The following is a 20,478-nucleotide window of genomic DNA, read 5'->3' as shown; positions in this document are numbered from 1 at the left end:
TTCATGAAACTACAGGGTTCCCACCTTTCTTTTCTGATGTTTGGCCCTACTCCTTGCTTGCTGTGATGTTTGAGTGTGTTCTGTTGGATGGAGAGACTGTCGATGTAAGTACGTTCAGCCTTTGGGGAAAGATCTAAGGGAGGCTACAACACTTGCTCAGACACATATTAGCAAACGACAAGCCAAGCAAGCCAAAGTTTACAACAGAAAGATTGAAGGGCTTCTCTGTTGAAGAGGGTGACAGGGTCTTATTGGCAAACAAAGGGGAAAGGGGGAAGAAGAAGTTAGCTGATCGATGGGAAAGTGCAGTGTATGTGGTTGTAAGAAAGAATGATGAGCTTCACACATACAGCGTTCGGCATCCTGTTACAGGCCGGATTGAGACAGTCAGGAACCTGATCATGCCTGTTAATTTTCTGCCGCTGCCTTCATGAGGGGAGTCTGATCTGGAAGCTGACTTTTCTGCCCTCAGTACTGATCTGAGTCAAGATACTGTGGACATGTTGGGTCAGATGGACCAGAGTGATACTCGGACCACTTGTTGGGTATCTGACCTTTCTGAGTCTAGAGCTGATGATGAGACCGATCAGTCTGTCTTTTTGGACAGGTCTGGTGTTCGCAGTGGTTTAGAGGAGGGACAGCAGACTTTCTATTTGTGGAACAGGGTGAGCAAAGTGTTTAGCTACAGGCTCATGTGGACACAGAGTCAGTTGAACTCAACTCTGGCAAGTGTCAGCTTTCTGACCAGTCTGTTGATGCCCACGGCGTTGGGTCTGCTGTTAGCGACTCTATACAGTCAGTCAGGAGTTCATGTGCGGAATCGGTAGCTGTGAGCGAGTCCCAGGCCATGGCCACTGAACAGAAGGGGGTGGTCGTGGGTCTTTCGAGAGGGGGAATTCGCACCAGACTAGGTAGATTGGATAGGCCGGTAAGTAGGCTTATTCAGACTATGTACATACAAAGGGTTAAGATTGTTACTTAAAGTGTAACTTCTGTCTGGAGGTAACTATCTTTTTCTGGGGTATATGTATTTTTTTGTGGTTCTATGCAGGACATTTTCTGATGTGTTGCGGTTGTCTTTGGTTTTGGGTGTATTTTACTGGTACTATGTGTTCCGTAGCCTTGAAATGACATATTTTCCTGGGGTTAAACGTGTGACTGATCCCCTCACGTTTGTCTTGATCCATAGCTGGATGGTTTTTATAACTGGTTGGGCTGGTTTATGGTTTAGTAGTAAGGGATTTACATAGTTACACCTGTAGACACTGTATGTGAGGTTTCAATTGTTTTTTTGTGCCATCGGTTAAGCTAATGTGAGTCGTGTTCATAATATATAGCGATATTATGAACAAGGCAGTGAAGCGCAGACTTTTTATTTTGAAGGGTAGCATTTTTTGCTGTTATGTTTTTCTTTATTCCTTTGAGTGTTATTATATTATGAGGAAATTGTGTAAATGCTAATGTTTTGAGCATGTGTCAAGAAAAAATAAATAACACAACGCAGAATTAGACCAACTACATATGTATGATTCAATTCAGTCTTTTCTTGTGGTGGGTATCTTTCGTATCAAGAATATCTACATTTAATCAATAGATTAATATAATAAGTTAGAAGAAATGTATTTATGACTACGTGCCAAACAAATCGGATTCCATGTTGCTGCACATTCAGCCATAATGAAGGGCAGGTGTTGGTTTATTTACAGTTTGAAAAGATGTGTGTGTTTGGGCTTGCGTACCTTTGTGCGTGCGTACTTAAGTGTGATTATGTACGGATCGCTCTGCAGCTGCATGCCCACATGTCAGGCCTTGAATAGCCAGCTGTGATTAGCAAGAAATCCTGTCCACAAGTACTACAACCCTAATTGGTCCCAGTTAACATGATCTAGTGAAAGCTTGGGTTATGATATAAACTTGGACATGTATGGCCCTCCTCAACATGAATACATGTTATCAACCAAATCCCTGATACATTGATAGAGCAACGTATCACAACCCTAATCTCAAATGCTATTCGGTGCACGCAGCTGCAGGTGCTAGATGTGAGCCTTGTACAATGGTTTCTATAACTGTCAGACGAACGGTAAACAGAGGTAGAGGTAATTACTAATAACAGGAGTGTTTTATGGTAGAGAAAGAAACCACTTGTACACACTTGAGTCTTAGTTACAGAGAGCTTTATTCAGGGCTTGCAGTGTCTAGTAGTAGGAGTCGTTGATGTGCCTCATGCTCATGAATCTCATGCCCTGGTTCATGCCCTGGTTCATGAAGTTCCTGTACTCTCCAGGCCTCATGTACATCATCCTGCCCCTGTACTGGGCCTGCTCGTACATCAGCCAGTGGCCGTCCATCACGTTGCAGGACATGCAGTTGGACATGCGGTAGCGGTCCATGACGTTATCGCAGTCGTCCATCAGCTCGTAGGACTGGCCACCGAAGTTCTCCTTCTCGTAAATCTTCATCCTGTACTGACCACGGTGCTATAGGTGAGGAGGATGGGGGGGGGGGGGGTTAAGGAACCAGGAACTACATGGAGCGGTTAACATAGATGTACAAAATTCACACCACCATGCATAGCATTCGTTATAATCACTGTATGCATACAGTTTATGTGTATAGGCTGCATGTGTTCCTCTGCCGACCTCTTACACCCTCCCTCTTTTATCCAAAACAGTTCTGGTACGTGATCCAAATTATGGAAGCAAACTGTTGATTCAGAACATGAAAGCTTGGATAAAGGTGTGTGCTACATGACTAAATGACCCTATAGACCCTACGACTACCAAACCATGTTCTCCTTCAGTAAACCCACTGTGAGGGCTTACCAACGGGAACATGTCAGTCTGGCATAACCCCTTTACCCTAACCCTTACCACATTCGGATCATGCACTTAGTTTAGCGGTGTGCTGATAACCCTTACCATGGGGATCATGCGGCAGGACCTGATGGAGTCCGTCATGCCCATCATGCTCATGTAGTCAGCGTACTCGCCCCTCCTCATGAAGTACTGGTTGCCCATGAAGTTGGTGCGGTCGTAGACCATGAAGCAGCCGCGCTCCACCCTACAGGAGTGGCACTTGCTCAGGTAGGAGGACATGTCGGGGCAGTCGCTGCTGGACTCGTAGGAGCGGCCCTGGAAGTTCCTCTCCTCGTAGAAGGTGATCTGGGGACAGAGCATGGCAGGGGGTTAGTGGAGCATACCATGAGACTGGAACATGGAACCACAACCACGGCCCTTGTTTTTGTTATCATTATATCAGCTCGTCTGGCCCCTACTGCACTACTAAGCATCCCTGGATAGGAGGGATACCTCTGTTGTGTTCCTTCTTAAGGTTCTCCCCCTCAAGGTTCTTCCCTGTTTTTTTCCTTCAGAGTGCTTAGGGTTAGGGGGTGGACCTATAATGTGGTCCCATGAAACCCTTTGAGATAACGGCTATGCAAATAAAATAGACAGAGATTTTGTTCATGAAATGAGACACCACTTACATTACTTAAATACTCCATGACTGTGCTTTAAACCCTTACTACTGTTGCTATGTGGGAAAATAGGCCTTTTTTAAAACATGCATTCGCTTAGTGCCCTAACATAAATCAAACACGTGATACTAATCACCTTCTGTATACATGATGCATTGAAGAGCAGAGGAGAGATCAACGTCAGAGCTCTGCTACTCGGCAGAGGAGGAGCAGAGAGGACCTACCTTGTTCATCATGTTCATTCCGGTGGAGGTCATGTTTACTGGCTGGATTCTGCTGCTGTTTCTGCTGTGACTCTGCTGCTGTCCTCTACCTGTTTAACCCTTTCCTTTTATACCTGAGCGAGGTGAACCTGGTCCTATTGTCCCTATTGTCCAAACCCCTGAGCAAGCAACATGCCGTGTAGAAATCTATAGAGCACAGGGGGCTGGGTGGACTACGTTGTTTTTTTCCCATTCAAAGCCAGCTTTCAAAAGGTTAACCATCACGATCACTCCTTGGCATTGTTTATCTTCTGTGACAAAACATTTTTAGTATTGTTTTGGGTGGTCAGTAATCCATGACTTGTCGTGAACTGACAGCCTGTACTATAGCCTATTGGACATGTTAAAATATTTACTTACATTTATACTGCAAAAATTGAAATATATATTTTTTGTAAAATAGCTTTAATCTATTTGTTGGTTGAGGTGACGAAAGAATGTGGGGGGGGGGGGGGGTTATTTATTGGGAGTGCGTACATGGTTTATTTATTGGCCGTGGGTGTTCAACAGTCTAATGGCCAGGGGGAAGAAACTGTCACTGAACCTAGATGTCCTACTGTGGATGCTGCGCAACCTCCTGCCAGAGTTCAGCATGGAAGACAGTCTGTGGTGAGGGTGGGTGGAGTCAGAGGAGATGCGTTGGGCTCTGGTCAGGCAGCCTTTCTGCCCAATGTCCCGGATGGAGGGCAGCGGAGACCCGATGATTTTCTCCTCTGTTCTCACCACTCTCTGCAGAGACTTCCAGTCTTTGGCCCTGCAGGCCCCAAACCAGACTGAGGTGCAGTAGGTCAGAAGACCCTCGATAGCGCCTCTGTAGAAGGTGATCAGGATGGGAGGGGGGAGGGAAACTTTCCTCATCCGGCGCAGGAAGTGCAGGCGTTGCTGTGCCTTCTTCGCCAGGGAGATGGGTGTTGAGGGAACAGGTTATCTTGTCGGTCATTTGTCATTTGGTCATTTGTCGGTCAACCACGTCCTTTGGCATCATGGATTGTGTAGCTCAATCTGTATTGGCTATTTATTGACATTTATTATACATATTAAATATATTGAAGGACATGTTAATTCCTTGGAAAATACATCCAGCAGAAAATAAAGAATGAATCAAATCCATTTTGGATTTTGTATAAAGTACATTCATTCTCATTAATGTTCATATTGGCAGTACAAATAGTACAAATATAGGATGCAGTACATTCAGGATGTAAAATGATATGCCCAATAAGCAGCAGAGGGCACTGTGACGCATGCTCTCCTCACCGGCGAGCCTATCTTTGTAACAGCTTTGTTGTCAAACGTTGCTAAGGAAGCTGACGTCAGGCTAACACATTGCTAATCTGATTGCTAACACGAAAAGACGAAAAGATGTAGGATACTGGTTTATGGGCCGTAATTTTTAAGGTAATCTAGATCGACGTTTGCCATTGGTATCCCTTTGCTTTCTACGGTGTCTCCCAACTTTGGTCGATTGATAATATTAGCTTTTAGAGCTAGCCTAGCATGGACCCTGTTTCTATTGCTAATCCTCCTTCTAATGTAATAATAATAAATTAATGTAATGTTAATTTTACCAAACGGGTCAAAGGAAGCGAATTATTGTTGCAATAGGGTATGTGATGTCTTAAGGGGACATTTCGTGCTTGTGATTTGCAATGACGTTATTAGTGTTGCTATTAGTAATGTGGTAGTAGTGGGATGGCCTGTTTCAATTGTAACTGGTTTGTGTTTCGGATTTTTCTAGGATATGAACAAAGGGAATTATAATCCATGGAAAAAACGTGAGGATGACTGAGTCTTGGGAGGAGATCCGCTCCCACCCCCCCGTGGCTCCTCGTCTGTGTGGAGCCCCCAGTAAGGCTGACCCAGCAGCCAATGACAACAGGTCGTCCAAAGCCTCCCAGGTGGATGTGAACCACACCTCCAAACCCCCTCATGCTTCTCGATACGTCCAGGGAACCGTCAACCCCTACCAGCCACGGCCACCGCCCAAGTTGTCAAAGATCGGCAAGCACTGCTCCGAGGATGACAGTCTGAGAACCAGGAGACTGCGAAACAGCCAGGAGAGTCTGAGCGATCCCACCGAGACAGGCTCCTCCACCGACTCCCTCAAAGAGGACCTGAGAGTTCCTGGTCCAAGGGACTTTGTTCTCGGCGACGCAGCCACCCTCAGTAGCAGACAAAGCTCAAACGGGGCGGGGCCCCTGGCCAGTCTTCCCACGGGGTCCCCAGTCTTTCGAGGGCGGGGCCACAGTCTCTCTGAGTACGATGAGAGACCACAGCAGAACCACCTGTCGGAGCCCCGCAACCGGTCCTCCAAGCTCTGGCTGTCCCCGGTGCATCCCATCGGGCCACTGCCGGCGCTGGAGAAGAGTTTTGCTGCCGCCTCCCTACGGACATCTAACAAGGTGGACCGGAACCGCCCGGACGGACCGAGGCTACACCGGAACCTGAGCGACAGCCGGCTCCTGGACAACATGGTGTCAGACAATTCCTCGGTCAACTCCATGAGGTCCACCTTCAGCGTGCTCAACCCCATCAGGCCTCAGGACGTGAGGAACAGGTAGGAACCACAAGACAGCAGGGCCGTCAGTTGACGTCTTGCTTTCGTCTTCTTCTTTTCTCTTCGTGAGTTCAGCACCAATGATTTGGAATCGTCTCATAAGAACCGTGTGGGCGTGAGGTTCTTATCTCTGTCAGGGTGAAGATAACGAGGGAGAGAGAAACAGGGGATTAACGCGGGCTCAGGGAAGATGCTTGCTACTTTTGCAGCGATCAAGGACTTGGTAAAGGGATTGATCTTGACTCGTCAACAGCAGGAGCAGCAACCCTTATCCCTCTCTAACAACCCACTAATTTTCAGCATGGCATAGCATAGCAGCATGTGTCCCCCTTTTGAAGCACACCTCAGCAGTCCGTTATGTTTTGTATGGCTGATGTTTCCTGCTGTCCCCTCCAGGAGCTTTCTTGAGGGCAGCGTGCTGGGGAGCGGAGCCCTGCTGGGGGCAGAAGAGCTGGACCGCTACTTCCCTGACAGGAGGCTGGGCATCTATGTAGCCACCTGGAACATGCAGGGAGAGAAGGTACCAGGGCCGCCTGGGTCTGTCCCCTTCCAACCTCCTCCCTCTGCTACCAATACGACAGACATGTAGTCAGACAAGTAGTCATTATGGCGCATTTCCACCGGAGGTTGCGGGTCGGTTCAGTCCGCAAAGGTGCTGCACAGGTCGCGTTTCCACCGCAAAAAGTTGGCGTGATCCGTATTGAGCCGTATTGAGCCGTACTCGTCTCGCAGTACTCCTCCGTTGGGGTAGTGAGACGCCTGAAAGGGTGCCGGCAAGTTCGAGCTGCATACGCCGTCAACTGTTGTGCAGCACTACACAACAGACTTATTACCCAAGAACCATCAAAGGCCCAGACTAAGTCAAGTGTACTCGTCTCGCAGTACTCCTCCGTTGGGGTAGTGAGACGACTGAAAGGGTGCCGGCAAGTTCGAGCTGCATACACCGTCAACTGTTGTGCAGCACTACACAACAGACTTATTACCCAAGAACCATCACAGGCCCAGACTAAGTCAAGTGTAAAGTCTGGATTTTATTATTCCTCAGGGGCTTCCGAACAACTTGGACGATCTGCTGCTTCCCGCAGACTCTGAATTGGCACAAGACGTCTACGTTATCGGCGTGCAGGAAGGCTGTCCCGACAGGTAGGAGGGCAACCCACACACTGAGACTGGGGTCAACAGGAGACTGATCTCAGGGGTTGTGTTGTGTTGTACCCCAGGAGGCTGGTCTCTGGTGTTGTGTTGTGTTGCACCCAAGGAAACTGGTCTCTCGTGTTGTGTTGGTCCACAGGAGACTGGTCTCTGGGGTAATGTTGTAAAACATTCTGGGTCTCTGATGCTGGGGTTATGTTGTCCAACAGGAGAGAGTGGGAGGTGCGGCTCCAGGAGACCCTGGGACCCTACTACGTCATGCTGTATGCCGCCGCGCACGGTGTCCTGTACCTCACTGTTTTCGTCAGGAGGGACCTCATCTGGTTCTGCTCAGGTCAGTGGTGCTGTTGCCACACAAAGGCCCGGTTGACATGTTTGGTGATTCTGGCTATCACAGTTTCAGTTAGTAGTACTAGTGCTAGTGCTCCACAGTGAGTCAGTTACTAGTGTTTCACAGTGAGGCAGTTACTAGTGCTCCACAGTAGGGCTTTGACCTTTGCCCAAAAATCATATTCGAAATATGTTTGTTTTTTAATATTAATAATCGAATATATTTGAATATTTATTAATAATATTTTGACCATTGAATGCCTTCAGTAAGACCTGGGTTGGGCTTTGCGAGGTTTGTTTACCACGTTGCTATGGTTACCGCTCTTGCGTGTTCCAACGGTTTATTACGTTTCTAATAAATCGCTGTCTAATCAATACTTCATTCACTGCCTCTTCCGTGGTCATTACAATATTATGAATAGACTGCGTCGGGTTCTCCGACGTCTCTCCCTCTTGGCCTGGCCATAAAAGGTTCTTAAAGGTCCAATGACATGAAAATCACAATTTATGAGGTTTTCTAACATAAATATGAGTTCCCCTAGCCTGCCTATGGTCCCCCAGTGGCTAAAACTTGCGTTTGGTGTAAAACGAGCACTAGCTGTTCTGCTCGCCTTTGGAAAAAATGGAGGCTCAAGTGCGCTGATTTGGAATGTCTGTATTCATGACGTCACCAAGAATCTCAGCTCCTCCCCTTACTCTGCCTGGCCCGCCCAGAGACGTTGGCCCGCCAATGAGACTCGACCGTGCGAGCGCCACATGTGTGTGTGTGTGTGTGTGTGTGTGTGTGTGTGTGTGTGTGTGTGTGTGAATACACACACTGTTACGCAAGTGTTTCTTGCCGGTTCTTTGACGTGTCTTGTATTTCCACAACGAGACTGTTGTGGGGGTTATCTGAGCCATGGTTGAGAAGGAATTGGGGGAAAGGAACTTTGGCTTTGACTCGCTGAAGTACATGAACTGCGACATGCCGCCGGTTGCCGCGAGGCACCATCGCCCGGCAGCGGGCAGCCGGCAGCAGGCAGCGCGCGGTTCAGTCGACTTCGGGTTGATGTGAAAGTGGAAGAACCAGAGACGTTGCAGAACCCGACAAAGTCGTTTGTGATTCATAATATCGTCTGGAGGCGCACACAGCTTTTGGCCGTGATAATATGTATTAAATGATATAGATTTCTATGTATTATATGATATTATTTAGATATAGTGCTCCAGGACTGTAACGCAAATGTTGTACACTTCCTTATTATTTGGATAACCGTTCTGCTTTTGGTGTTATATGGCGCATAACACGTCGGACTGTCGTCTCTGGTATTTCTACAACGAGACTCGTATTGGGGGTTATCTCAGCCATGGTTGAGAAGGAATTGGGGAAAGGAACTTTGGCTTTGACTCGCTGAAGTACATGAACTGCGACTTGCCGCCGGTTGCCGCGAGGCACCATCGCCCGGCAGCGGGCAGCCGGCAGCAGGCAGCGCGCGGTTCAGTCGACTTCAGGTTGATGTGAAAGTGGAAGAACCAGAGACGTTGCAGAACCCGACAAAGTCGTTTGTGATTAATAATATCGTCTGGAGGCGCACACAGCTTTTGGCCGTGATAATGTGTATTAATGATACAGATTTCTATGTATCATATGATATTATTTAGATATAGAGCTCCTGGACTGTAACGCAAGTGTTGTACACTTCCTCGTCGGACTCTCGTCTCTGGTATTTCTACAACGAGACTTGTATTGGGGGTTATCTCAGCCAAGGTTGAGAATGAATTGGGGGGAAGGAACTTTGGCTTTGACTCCCTCAAACACATGAACCAAGACATGGAGGAGAAAGGGATTGTTGGCGGCGAATGTCTCCCGCTTGAGCCCCGCTGAGGGACCACCGCCGGAGGCGGAGGTTCCTAAGACCGGCAACGATCCCTTTCTCCTCCTTGTCGCGGTTCAGTCTACTTCACTTTGATGAGGACGTTGAAGAACCAGGAACATCGGAGAACCCAACGAGGTCGTTTGAGATTCATAATATCGGCTCACACAGCTTTTGGCCGTGATAATATATATTATATGATATATCTATGTAGGCCATATGATAATATTTAGATATAGAGCTCCAGGACTCCCGTGTGTTCTAGAATATTTACAGAACACGGCTAAAGGCTGTGTGCGCCTCGCCATTGCGATACATCCACTGTAAACAGAGCGCATGGTACCGTGGCTGCAAGCTGCTCAGGGCCACACCCCCACCCTCCTCCTTGACCCGCCTCGCTCCTCCTCATTTGCATTATAGCTACAGACACCAAAACAGCGCATTTGGGGGAAGCTCAATGTGCGACTGGCTCGGAGTGGCTGTAACTCTGCACCACGGCTGAATTTCGGGAACGTCTTTGAATACTGTGTTAGTTGCCCACTAATACCTATATTAAAGAATACATAAAATAGCATGTCATGGGACCTTTAAGGGCTGCCTATTCGTTTGAATTTTGATTTATTTTTTGATATTCGAATTATATTCGGATAACGAAGTTCGGAGTCAAAGCCCTACTCCACAGTAGTGGTGGATTTAATGATTTGTTTCCGTGACCCAGTTCGCATGATTCAGGTCGCCAAGAGGAGTCGTTCGCGAATCGTTTGTTCATTCGTTTGTTCGTTCAGTCGAGTTTCCGGTAGCACTAACTCCAGTGAGTCTGACTAACTCAGCTGAGAGCCGTGCAATGGCGTCCATTCCATGATGCGATTTACCGCTACCGGAAACCAGGCTGAACGAACAAACGGTTCGCGAACGACTCCTCCCAGTTCAGTCGAGTTTCCGGTGAATCGATTCACAGGAAACTCGACTGAACTGGGAGGAGTCGTTCGCGAATCAGCCTAGTTTCCGGTAGCGGTGAATCGCATCATAGAATGCACGCCATTGCACGGTTCTCAGCTGAGTCAATCAGACTCAGTGGAGTTAGTGCTACCGGAAACTCGTTCCTTCGTTCGTTCAGTCGAGTTTCCGGTGAACGAACCGGTTCGGTTCGTTCGTCCTAAAGACTCGTTCATTCGAACCGGTTCACGAACGAACGAGCCAACACTACTCCACAGTGAGTCAGTTACTAGTGCTCCACATTGAGGCTGTTACTAGTGCTTCACAGTCAGTTACTAGTGTGTTTACATGGGACAGCTAGATCGGATTAAGCCTTATACCGATTTTGCTACTCGAACGGACCGTGTCAATTATCTAAACGTACATGGCCTTTAAGAGATCGGATAATGGCTGGAGCATGGCTGAATCTGCTACCCTAGGTGGCGCTGTAGCCCTTTCAAAAAGTGGTTATAGAGCCACTTCCGGTTGACCTCTACGTCCCAGCAACAACAAACACAGGCGGCATTCGAGAAACATGTTCTCAAGATGTTCTCACTCCTCCGGTGGCAGAGCAGCGGGAGAAGTCCAGCCGGAGGAGTCCGCATACGACCGAGAGGTCGGAACAATGGAGCGTCAGAGAAATAACATGGACCCGAAGTGAACTGACAGCTGTACCGCATACGGCAACAATCCCTTTCTCCCCTATGTAACGGTTCAAACTTGACTTCAGAGTCAAAGCAAAAATTCAGTTTCCCCAATTCCTGCTCCACCATGGCCGAGATAACCCCCACTACGAGTCTTTGTTGTGGAAGTACCAGAGAGTCTGAGAATCCGACGCAGCCTTTAAGATTCATAATATCAGAGAATATCCCCGTCAGTTCAGTCGCGGCGCAATGAATGAATAAAGATCGTATACACGTCAGAAGAAAAAAACTTGAAGTTACTACTTTATTAGTGTGTACTGCATGTTGATGATGATAGGGGGTTTCACTTTATAGGGGGATTATTTGTCTATCAACGCGGTGGATGGGCGCGCAGAATGATCGCAAAAAGAACATTTGTTTGACCGGTTGCCATGGTTATCTCTGTGTGGTTAATTTGCAGTTGCGGTGTTAATTAGCGATGTTGTCAGACTACTATAACATTAAACTGTAATCAGAAAAAGCGGTTACATGCTATAGACCCCATAGTATCTGTGGTATAAAGGCTCGGACGAATTTCTAATTCAATGTACACTTTATGTTGAAAGTATAGGCTGTCGCGATTCCCATTGAAACGAATGGCGCGGTGATTATTATTCAAAACGAGAGCTGGTAAATTGTGGAAAATGAATTAAACTGTAATCAGACAACGTGGTTATAAGCTATAGACCCTACAGTATCGTGGTATAAAGGCTGGGACCTTTATACCACGCACAACATGTTTACGGCTCTTGTCGTTCTCGTCTCTTTCTGCATATTATATGCGCGTAGAGCGGGGAGTGACTTAGACTGATAATCCCTCTATAGAGTGGCGAAGTCACGTCCCTTCCGGTAGAGCTCATGGGACCTATGAGATCGAAAAATATGAATGGGTGTCAATGGAGAGAAAATAATTATTTTCTGGTCCCGGTCTTTATATGCCCTGGATTACACATATGTTGTTTGTGGATTTAAATGATAATTTTTCATGCAAAGAGTTCAACCGTTTATTGTGCAATTGTTCAGATAAAGGCTGTAGAGAAAACACAACGAGAAAGACTACACGGCTCGTATGTGACGTCACGCTCCCTGCGACTGGCGTGGAGAAGACCGCCAATCTTCCCATCGGCATAACTGAAACTCTGCACGTGCCCCGACTTATGATGGTTTCCACCTCTTTCGATGCTTTTATCCTCCCCTTGGAAACAGCGGTGAAGTGGGGCAGAGAGATCGCCATCTCTGTGCCGAGTTCCAAGTGCGGGTGTTGTGACGTATATCATATGCGTCGAGAGCAGCGAAGAGCTGTAGTTCACAAAGCGGCCTCACATAAAACCTAAAATTATCAATCTTCTTCACGAAAATTTTTAGTTTTCTTTGCATGAAAAATTATCATTCAAATCCACAAACAACATATGTGTAATCCAGGTCATATAAAGACTGGGACCAGAAAATAATTATTTTCTCTCCATTGACACCCATTCATATTTTTCGATCTCATAGGTCCCATGAGCTCTACCGGAAGAGGCGTGACTTCGCCACTCTATAGGGGGTAAAGGCATGACACCAGCTTCCTCCATCTTCTGCGTCACCTTTTTAATAAATCGCAGTTTTTCGTTTTCCGACGGCGACAACCATAAACATATAAAGAAATAATTTAATATTTATAATTAGAAAGAAATCTGAATTGTTTATATGTCTATGGCGACAACAACACGACTACCGTCTCCTTCTACTTCCGGCTCACGCCCCCCGGCCGCAAGATCTCGAGCATGCGCAGAACGCGAAATCCGACGTGGGTTTACATGCAGGTAGAAACCGGACTATGATTGAGTTATCTAGGTGTTCTTATCCAATCTCGCTTGTCCGGTGATGTACCGATTTTGGTCCGAAGTAGATCGGGTAAAGGTGTTTACATGCTTTTTAAAAGTCTGGTTGAGGTCTTATTCGTTTCTTTATCCGATAATGAGTGAGTCAGTTATTAGTGCTCCACAGTGAGTCAGTTACTAGTGCTCCACATGGAGGCAGTTACTAGTGCTTCACAGTGAGGCTGTTACTAGTGCCTCACAGTCAGTTACAAATTGGGAGTAGGAGAGGGTCATGTCAAATTCCTCATCTAGTTATTTTCCAAGGCTTACCTTAACCTACGTTAATCTCCACTGCCTCAGATGGTTGACCTATGACCCTTGTGGACCTATGACCTCCCTGGAATGTTTTGTCCACACAGAGGTGGAGCACGCCACAGTCACCACCAGGATCTTCTCTCAGATCAAGACCAAGGGGGCAGTGGGGGTGGGCTTCACCTTCTTCGGCACATCATTCCTCTTCATCACCTCCCACTTCACCTGTGAGAACAATAAGCTACTTAGTTTCCTTTAAGATTCAGAACATTCAGGATCTGTTGGTGATGATTCTGATGGTTATAAATTCATTTTTTTATTTTAGCCGGAGATGCCAAAGTTTACGAGAGGATTTTAGATTACAACAAGATCATCGAAGCTCTCGCTCTCCCCAAAGGCCTGCCGGACACCAACCCGTACCGCTCTGTGGCCTGTAAGTCTCTCTGCATACTGACACCACCACCAGCCCTACCCTCACCAGCACCATCCCTACCATCACCACCCCCACCACCACCCCTACCATCACCTCCACCACCACCACCCCTACCATCACCACCACCACCACTACCGCCTCCACCACCACTACCATCAACACCACCACCCCTACCATCATCACCACTACCATCACCACCACCACCACCATCACCACCACTACCATCACCACAACCACCCCTACCGCCATCAGCACCCCTACCATCACCACCACCACCACTACCATCACCACCATCACCCCTACACCACCACCATCACCACCACCACCCCTACCATCACCACCACCTCCACCCCTACCACCCCTAACATCACCATCACCACCCCTACCATCACCACCACCTCCACCCCTACCACCCCTAACATCACCACCACCCCTACCATCAATCCCACCACCTACACCCTTACAATCACAACCAACGCCCCTACCATCATCACCACCAACACCAGCGCTGCCGCTCTGTGGCCTGCAGGTCTCTCGGTATACTAACACCATCAACGGGGAATGTGATGAACACATTTAGATTTAGGGTCTTACAATAAGTATATATATATCACTGTTGATACAGTATGTTCATGGAACCAAGTGTCAAGCACTAACAATTGTTAGGTTAACCCATTCCCCTTATAAAACAAAGATAGCTAGGAATAGTCTCTACACAATGCTAAGTACTATTTTAAAGTACAAGGGCGGATGCTATGCAGAGTCTAGGTAATCTCTGAACATGTGAGTCTTGAGTCTCTTGCGGAAATCTATAAAACAGCCAAAACTGAGGAGAGTTGTGACTTTTTCACACCTGGTTATCTATTCTGGCTTGAATGACCACTTACTAACAACGGAGAGTTCAAATGAACACTACCAACTGCAATTCTAAACATAAAAGTTCTTAGTTTCTGTAGTCACCAGCAGCAGGATAACATGCAACAACCTTTTTCAAGACCAATGTCAAACGTACCTGATGCTCATGGGCTGTGTTTGTTGTTGTCGCAGCCGACGTTACCACCAGATTTGATGAGGTGTTCTGGTTCGGTGATTTCAACTTCCGGCTAAGCAAGGATCGGCCCGCAGTGGAGGCCATCATCACCCGGCAGGATGACCCCGACATGAACCCTCTGCTGCAGCACGACCAGCTCTCTAAGGAGATGAGGGAGGGTATGACACACACACAAGCACATGCACACACACACCAGACATGGGTCTCTCCGAACACCGGATTCATTTGAGTATCGTGATGCTTTGCTTCCCCAATACTTGTATATCAGAAAAACAATATTGAGGTAATCTTAGTAGAAGCATTTGAATGTTATCATCCTACAGAGGGAGGATGATATTTTCTCTTCAGCCACGTTCATTTAAAGCCTGTAAAATCCAAACTCTGACTGAGAACGTTAAAGGGGACATATTATGAAAACAGCACTTTTCCTGGGATTTTGGGTGTTGTGGGTATTTGGTGCTCCCACACGCATACAAACTTTGAAATAAGTCTGTACATGATTTTTTGAGTGAGCTATGCATTTCTGGAAGCAGCCCGCCTCCAGCTACCAAACGAGCGAGTCAGTTTCGGCGCCCCCTCCTACGTAGGAAGGGGGCACATTTGAATATTACCTCCCACTTCCCCACTCCCCTCCAATCAGAGCATCGCTAAGATTTTGTGGACCAGCGGACGAGCAGCTCCGGCGGGGGGAACTCGGCGCTAGCCCTGCAGCTAAGCTCCGGGAGTACAATCCCTTTCTCTGGCGCCGAGCTCACCCCGCCGGAGCTGCCGCCGAAGGGAAGTCGGTAGGAGGAGACATGGAGTAGAAAGGGATTGTACTCCCGGAGCTGAGCTGCCGGACTGCCGCCGAGCTACCCCAGCCGGAGCTGCTAGTCCGCTGGAGCTGCCACCTAGCTTCGGCGCCAGTTCAGCTCCCTGAGTACACCGCCGGAGCTGCCGGACTGCGGCCGGACGGCTTCGACGGCGGCCGGACTGCAGTCCGGCAGCTCCGGCGCGGGGAGCTCGGAGGCAGTACAATCCTTTTCTTCTCCATGTCGCGGTTCATGGACTTCAGAGAGTCAATGCCAAAGATCCTTCCCCCCAATTCTTCTCAACCATGGCCGAGATATCTCCCACTATGAGTCTTTATCTGTGGAAGTACCAGAGACATCATACACAGTCATTATTCATAATATCATCCGAGGCGCACATAGATTTTGGCCGTGATTTTAGATTATATAAATACTGTATATTATATTATATAGATATAGAGCTCCAGGAATCAGCAAACGGCAACAATCCCTTCTCCTCCATGCTGTGGTTCAGTCTGACAGCTCATTGGTCAATGGGCAGCAGCTCATTTGCATCAACGCTACAGACACCAGAAACAGCGCATTCTGAAGGGACTGAAACAGAGGGGAATAGCGGTAGACGATATTTTATTACCTAAAAGCTATTTCCAGCAAACAGCTTCAAAAACATGTTTTCTGGAACTCAAATACTATGTTTACTTGTTGGGAAAACACCATAATATGTCTCCTTTAAGGAACCACTCATTGTTTATTCCATTAAGATCTATGTTCATCTGGTTTGTATTGTGCCCCCGTTCTGACCCATCAGGCTCCATCTTTAAGGGCTTCCAGGAGGCCTCCATCCACTTTCTCCCAACGTACAAGTTTGACATCGGCTGTGACGCCTACGACACCACGTCCAAGCAGAGGACGCCGTCCTACACGGTAACACCCTAACCCTGTAGAACCGTTATACATTGCTCCAACAAAGCTGTCATGCATATATACACCGGTACTATGCATCTGGACTTAAGGTGCGAACACACCAAGCGCGTTACTCGCGTACGACGCGTATAAAATCGGCAATTTTTCCATAGGGAACCATTGGTTTACGCGCGTATGAGACGCGTACACGCGTTACATGCGTATAAGCAACATTGTACTCGCGTTAGGGGCGTATGAGGCGCGTATATATACGCGCGTACATATACGCGCGTACATATACGCGCGTACATATACGCGCGTACATATACGCGCGTACGCGAGGAGTTCAAAAAATTGAACTTTTTACGCTCATACGCGCCGCAATAGCCAATCAGCGTTGAGCTTGACCCGACGTCACTGGCAGAGAGTAGTGAGCTTGGACAGAAGCATACGGCCGACATCTTTCTTTATTCTGTGTGGAAATAGTAACATAGTTACGCCATTAAATGCTTTTATGGAAACATTTTTAGCGAGAAATGTGCATTTTACTTTCATAATGTTCGCTCGGTGAATGTGAAGGATGTTTGGTTTGATAGTTATGACGAAGAGGGAACGCTCCGTTCACTTGCATGGACAGAGTCTCTGGTTACTAAGCAACCTCAACGTCTTGGCGGACTATATATCTGCTGATCAACACTACGAATGCTGGAAACACACCAGACACACCATGTGAAGTTATTTAACCAGATTATTGTTATTTATATCCGAGATTATTTAATCTAATCCGATCTAAACTCTATCACCCAAACACGACGGCGTTTGGGTTTCCTACCTCGGACTCCAGCGCAGCCATGTCCATGGCAGCCACGGCCGTCAACTTTCTTTATTCTGGGTGGAAATAGTAACATAGTTACGCCATTAAATGCGTTTATGGTAACATTTCTAGCGAGAAATGTGCATTTTACTTTCATAATGTTCGCTCGGTGAATGTGAAGGATGTTTGGTTTGATAGTTATGACGAAGAGTGAACGCTCCGTTCACTTGCATGGACAGAGTCTCTGATTGCTAAGCAACCTCAACGTCTTGGCGGACTATATATCTGCTGATCAACACTACGAATGCTGGAAACACACCAGACACACCATGTGAAGTTATTTAACCAGATTATTGTTATTTATATCCGAGATTATTTAATCTAATCCGATCTAAACTCTATCACCCAAACACGACGGCGTTTGGGTTTCCTACCTCGGACTCCAGCGCAGCCATGTCCATGGCAGCCACGGCCGGCAACTTTCTTTATTTTGGGTGGAAATAGTAACATAGTTACGCCATTAAATGCGTTTATGGAAACATTTCTAGCGAGAAATGTGCATTTTACTTTCATAATGTTCGCTCGGTGAATGTGAAGGATGTTTGGTTTGATAGTTATGACGAAGAGTGACGCTCCGTTCACTTGCATGGACAGAGTCTCTGATTGCTAAGCAACCTCAACGTCTTGGCGGACTATTTCTCTGCTGATCAACACTACGAATGCTGGAAACACACCAGACACACCATGTGAAGTTATTTAACCCGATTATTGTTATTTATATCCGAGATTATTTAATCTAACCCGATCCAAGCTCTATCATCCACCCAAACACAGCGGCGTTTGGGTTTCCTTCCTCGGACTCCTAAATCCAGCGCAGCCACAGGCTGGGGGGGGGGGGGGGGGGGGGGGGTGGGGCGGTCTCATCTACGCGCGTATGCGTACGCGCGTATCTGACCATTTTTGACACAAAATGGTCAAGCAACATTTTAGCTGCGTTACGCGCGTACATGGTACGCGAGGTACGCGCTTGGTGTGTTCGCGCAGTTCCAAAAGAGCATACTCCCACACAAAAAGGAAGTATCATGGTATATTTTATCAGTATCTATCTACTATGAATAACAGCTGGGGCATAAATGTGAACCTTTGCACTAATGGATTTATTGTTATGAATGACTGTTATGAATTCCCCTATATGATACAGTTTTTTCTGTCAGGCAGATAATGGTACAGCCTTACCTCTTCCGTTAGAGTAAACATTGTCGCAAGTCGAAAAATATTCTATTTCGTTCCACGGCGTTACATGGATCAAGTGTGCGTGTGCGTTTGTGCAGAAGTGAATGATATCACAGTTACTCCTGTGTGCCCTGAAACGACATAAAGACCTCCAGTCTGTCTCTGCCTCCGTCTACTAAAGCCCAGTTCAGACCAAAGATTCACCTTGCAACGGCTTGCAACTCGCAACTCCTTGTGGATCCTTGCGACGAGACGGGCTGCGACGTTCTAAAACTGGGCCGTTCACACTGGCTGCAACGCGCTGCAACGGGCTGCAACGCTAGGTGGTTTCCCTAGCAACTGTGAACGCTCTGGCACAGCTGAGAGCCGCAACAGCATCATTTGCGTAGGTTAGGTTAGATTAGTTAGGTTTGTGATTAGTTAGGTTTGCAATTAGTTGTATTTTTATTTAGCTTGAGAGTAGGGTAGAGTTACTGTGTTTTGTTATTCTCCGGATATCGGATATTTAAATCGGATATTTTTATGCTGGAGCTGACAGTACGGTACTGGGACGGAGTAAGGCTGTGACGTACAAGTTGTTCTGTGCTGTGATTAGCTGAAGAGAAATAGTTAAATCGCCGCGTTCTAAAACTGCACCTTGCGATTTGACATGTTCAATCTCTGGCGATTCCTTGCAACTCCTTGCAACGACCCGTTCACACCGCCCCTGCGACGTTCTAAAACGTTCTCGTTGCAAGCCGTTGCAAGGTGAATCTTTGGTCTGAACTGGGCTTAAGAGTCCCGCTGTAGATCGAGCAATCCACCTCATCTAAGAAAGCATCCCTCATACATTCCTTCATTCTCAATAGGAACCTTTTCAATATTTGATATTCGATTGAGGATCCAGACAAACACTCTCTAAATAAAATAACTTATTATTAGGGGTCCGAGCAGCGAAGCTGCTTGGCACCTATTGTTTCTGTAACGTGTTTTTTTCCCCTCAAATTCTGTAAAAGTCATACTGCAGCCTATACCGTAAGTCGAAAACTCTTGAAATTTGCAGGTATGCTTATCAATAACCCCCTCTACCCATGAACCCAAATTTGTGGTACAGTAAAAAAAATCATGAATTAAGCTTATTTCTCCTCACCAGATTGACCTTGACACAAAATTCTTTCTGAATTTTTTAAATCTACTTTCCCACAATTTCATATTAAAGCTAAACATGATAAAAAAGTTTCAAAGGCTGTTTTACTTAGTTCCATTTGATAAATATTGGCCACTAAAGTTGGAGCAGTTAGCCCATTTTTCTTATATGACCATTTTGTTATTGTATAAAAAAACATGACTATTATTAGTTGGATACCAATACCCCCCACTACTAATATACCCAAATTATGGTACTGCACCCAAAGGTTGCGCCATTTAAAAAAATTATGAACTCTAGATTGACCTGGACTCAAAATTCTTTCATCATATTAATCTCTTAAATCAGATGCATCTTTTTCACCCTGGTCTTCTGCTCTAAAAATGTTTACTTTTCCCACAATTTCATAGAAAAGCCTTTTGCCTATGTGACCATTTTGTTATTGTATAACTACCATACGGCTATCATTAGGTGGATACCATTAACAGTGCAAATTTTCAGATCTGTGAAATGTCTGCTTGGAGTTTTCTTGATGTTGTGCGCTTATCAATCGACATTTTCACCATGTGAATGGGCTTCTTGCAGTTCAGGAATGTTAGTGGCTTGAGAGTTTGAATCCTGATTAGAGCATTATGAACAAGCTGAACATGACATTCTGTCATTGCCACTCATTTAAGAAACACAACATTGAACAGCACCTGAAATTCATCAGGCAATCAACA

At 46.6% G+C, this 20,478-nt stretch overlaps 2 protein-coding genes across 4 annotated transcripts in view; one reads left to right on the top strand and one right to left on the bottom strand.

Moving 5' to 3' along the window:
• Window positions 1-2,198: 2,198 nt before the first annotated feature.
• LOC130387859 (gamma-crystallin M2-like) lies at window positions 2,199-3,759 on the bottom strand. The gene is made up of 3 exons (XM_056597157.1): window positions 3,703-3,759; window positions 2,922-3,164; window positions 2,199-2,480 (listed from the first exon to the last, which is right to left on the bottom strand). The coding sequence occupies exons 1-3, from the start codon at window positions 3,733-3,735 to the stop codon at window positions 2,199-2,201; spliced, it is 558 nt and encodes a 185-aa protein (XP_056453132.1). The 5' UTR covers window positions 3,736-3,759.
• A 1,258-nt stretch (window positions 3,760-5,017) lies between these two features.
• inpp5e (inositol polyphosphate-5-phosphatase E) overlaps window positions 5,018-20,478 on the top strand; it is an 18,814-nt gene continuing 3,353 nt past the window's right edge. For all 3 annotated transcript variants that reach the window (XM_056597151.1, XM_056597150.1, XM_056597149.1), the window contains exons 1-9: window positions 5,018-5,139; window positions 5,480-6,298; window positions 6,695-6,818; window positions 7,344-7,441; window positions 7,660-7,784; window positions 13,513-13,632; window positions 13,731-13,838; window positions 14,886-15,047; window positions 16,489-16,604. In XM_056597151.1, coding sequence (XP_056453126.1) covers window positions 5,523-6,298; window positions 6,695-6,818; window positions 7,344-7,441; window positions 7,660-7,784; window positions 13,513-13,632; window positions 13,731-13,838; window positions 14,886-15,047; window positions 16,489-16,604 — 1,629 coding nt within the window. In that variant the 5' untranslated portion in view covers window positions 5,018-5,139; window positions 5,480-5,522. The remainder of the gene's footprint in view (window positions 5,140-5,479; window positions 6,299-6,694; window positions 6,819-7,343; window positions 7,442-7,659; window positions 7,785-13,512; window positions 13,633-13,730; window positions 13,839-14,885; window positions 15,048-16,488; window positions 16,605-20,478) is intronic.

The sequence above is a fragment of the Gadus chalcogrammus genome, chromosome 8 (assembly GCF_026213295.1).
Source record: "Gadus chalcogrammus isolate NIFS_2021 chromosome 8, NIFS_Gcha_1.0, whole genome shotgun sequence".
Classification (NCBI taxonomy): Eukaryota; Metazoa; Chordata; class Actinopteri; order Gadiformes; family Gadidae; genus Gadus; species Gadus chalcogrammus.
Note: the sequence above shows the minus strand (reverse complement) of the source record. Positions and strands in the feature narration are given on the sequence as shown.

Coding starts and splice junctions, on each gene's coding strand:
- LOC130387859 (XM_056597157.1), bottom strand. CDS start 3,735: ATGACCTCCACCGGAATGAACATGATGAACAAG. Junction 3,165..3,702: donor GAATGAACATGATGAACAAG/GTAGGTCCTCTC, acceptor CTCTGTCCCCAG/ATCACCTTCTACGAGGAGAG. Junction 2,481..2,921: donor CCTGCCGCATGATCCCCATG/GTAAGGGTTATC, acceptor CCTCACCTATAG/CACCGTGGTCAGTACAGGAT.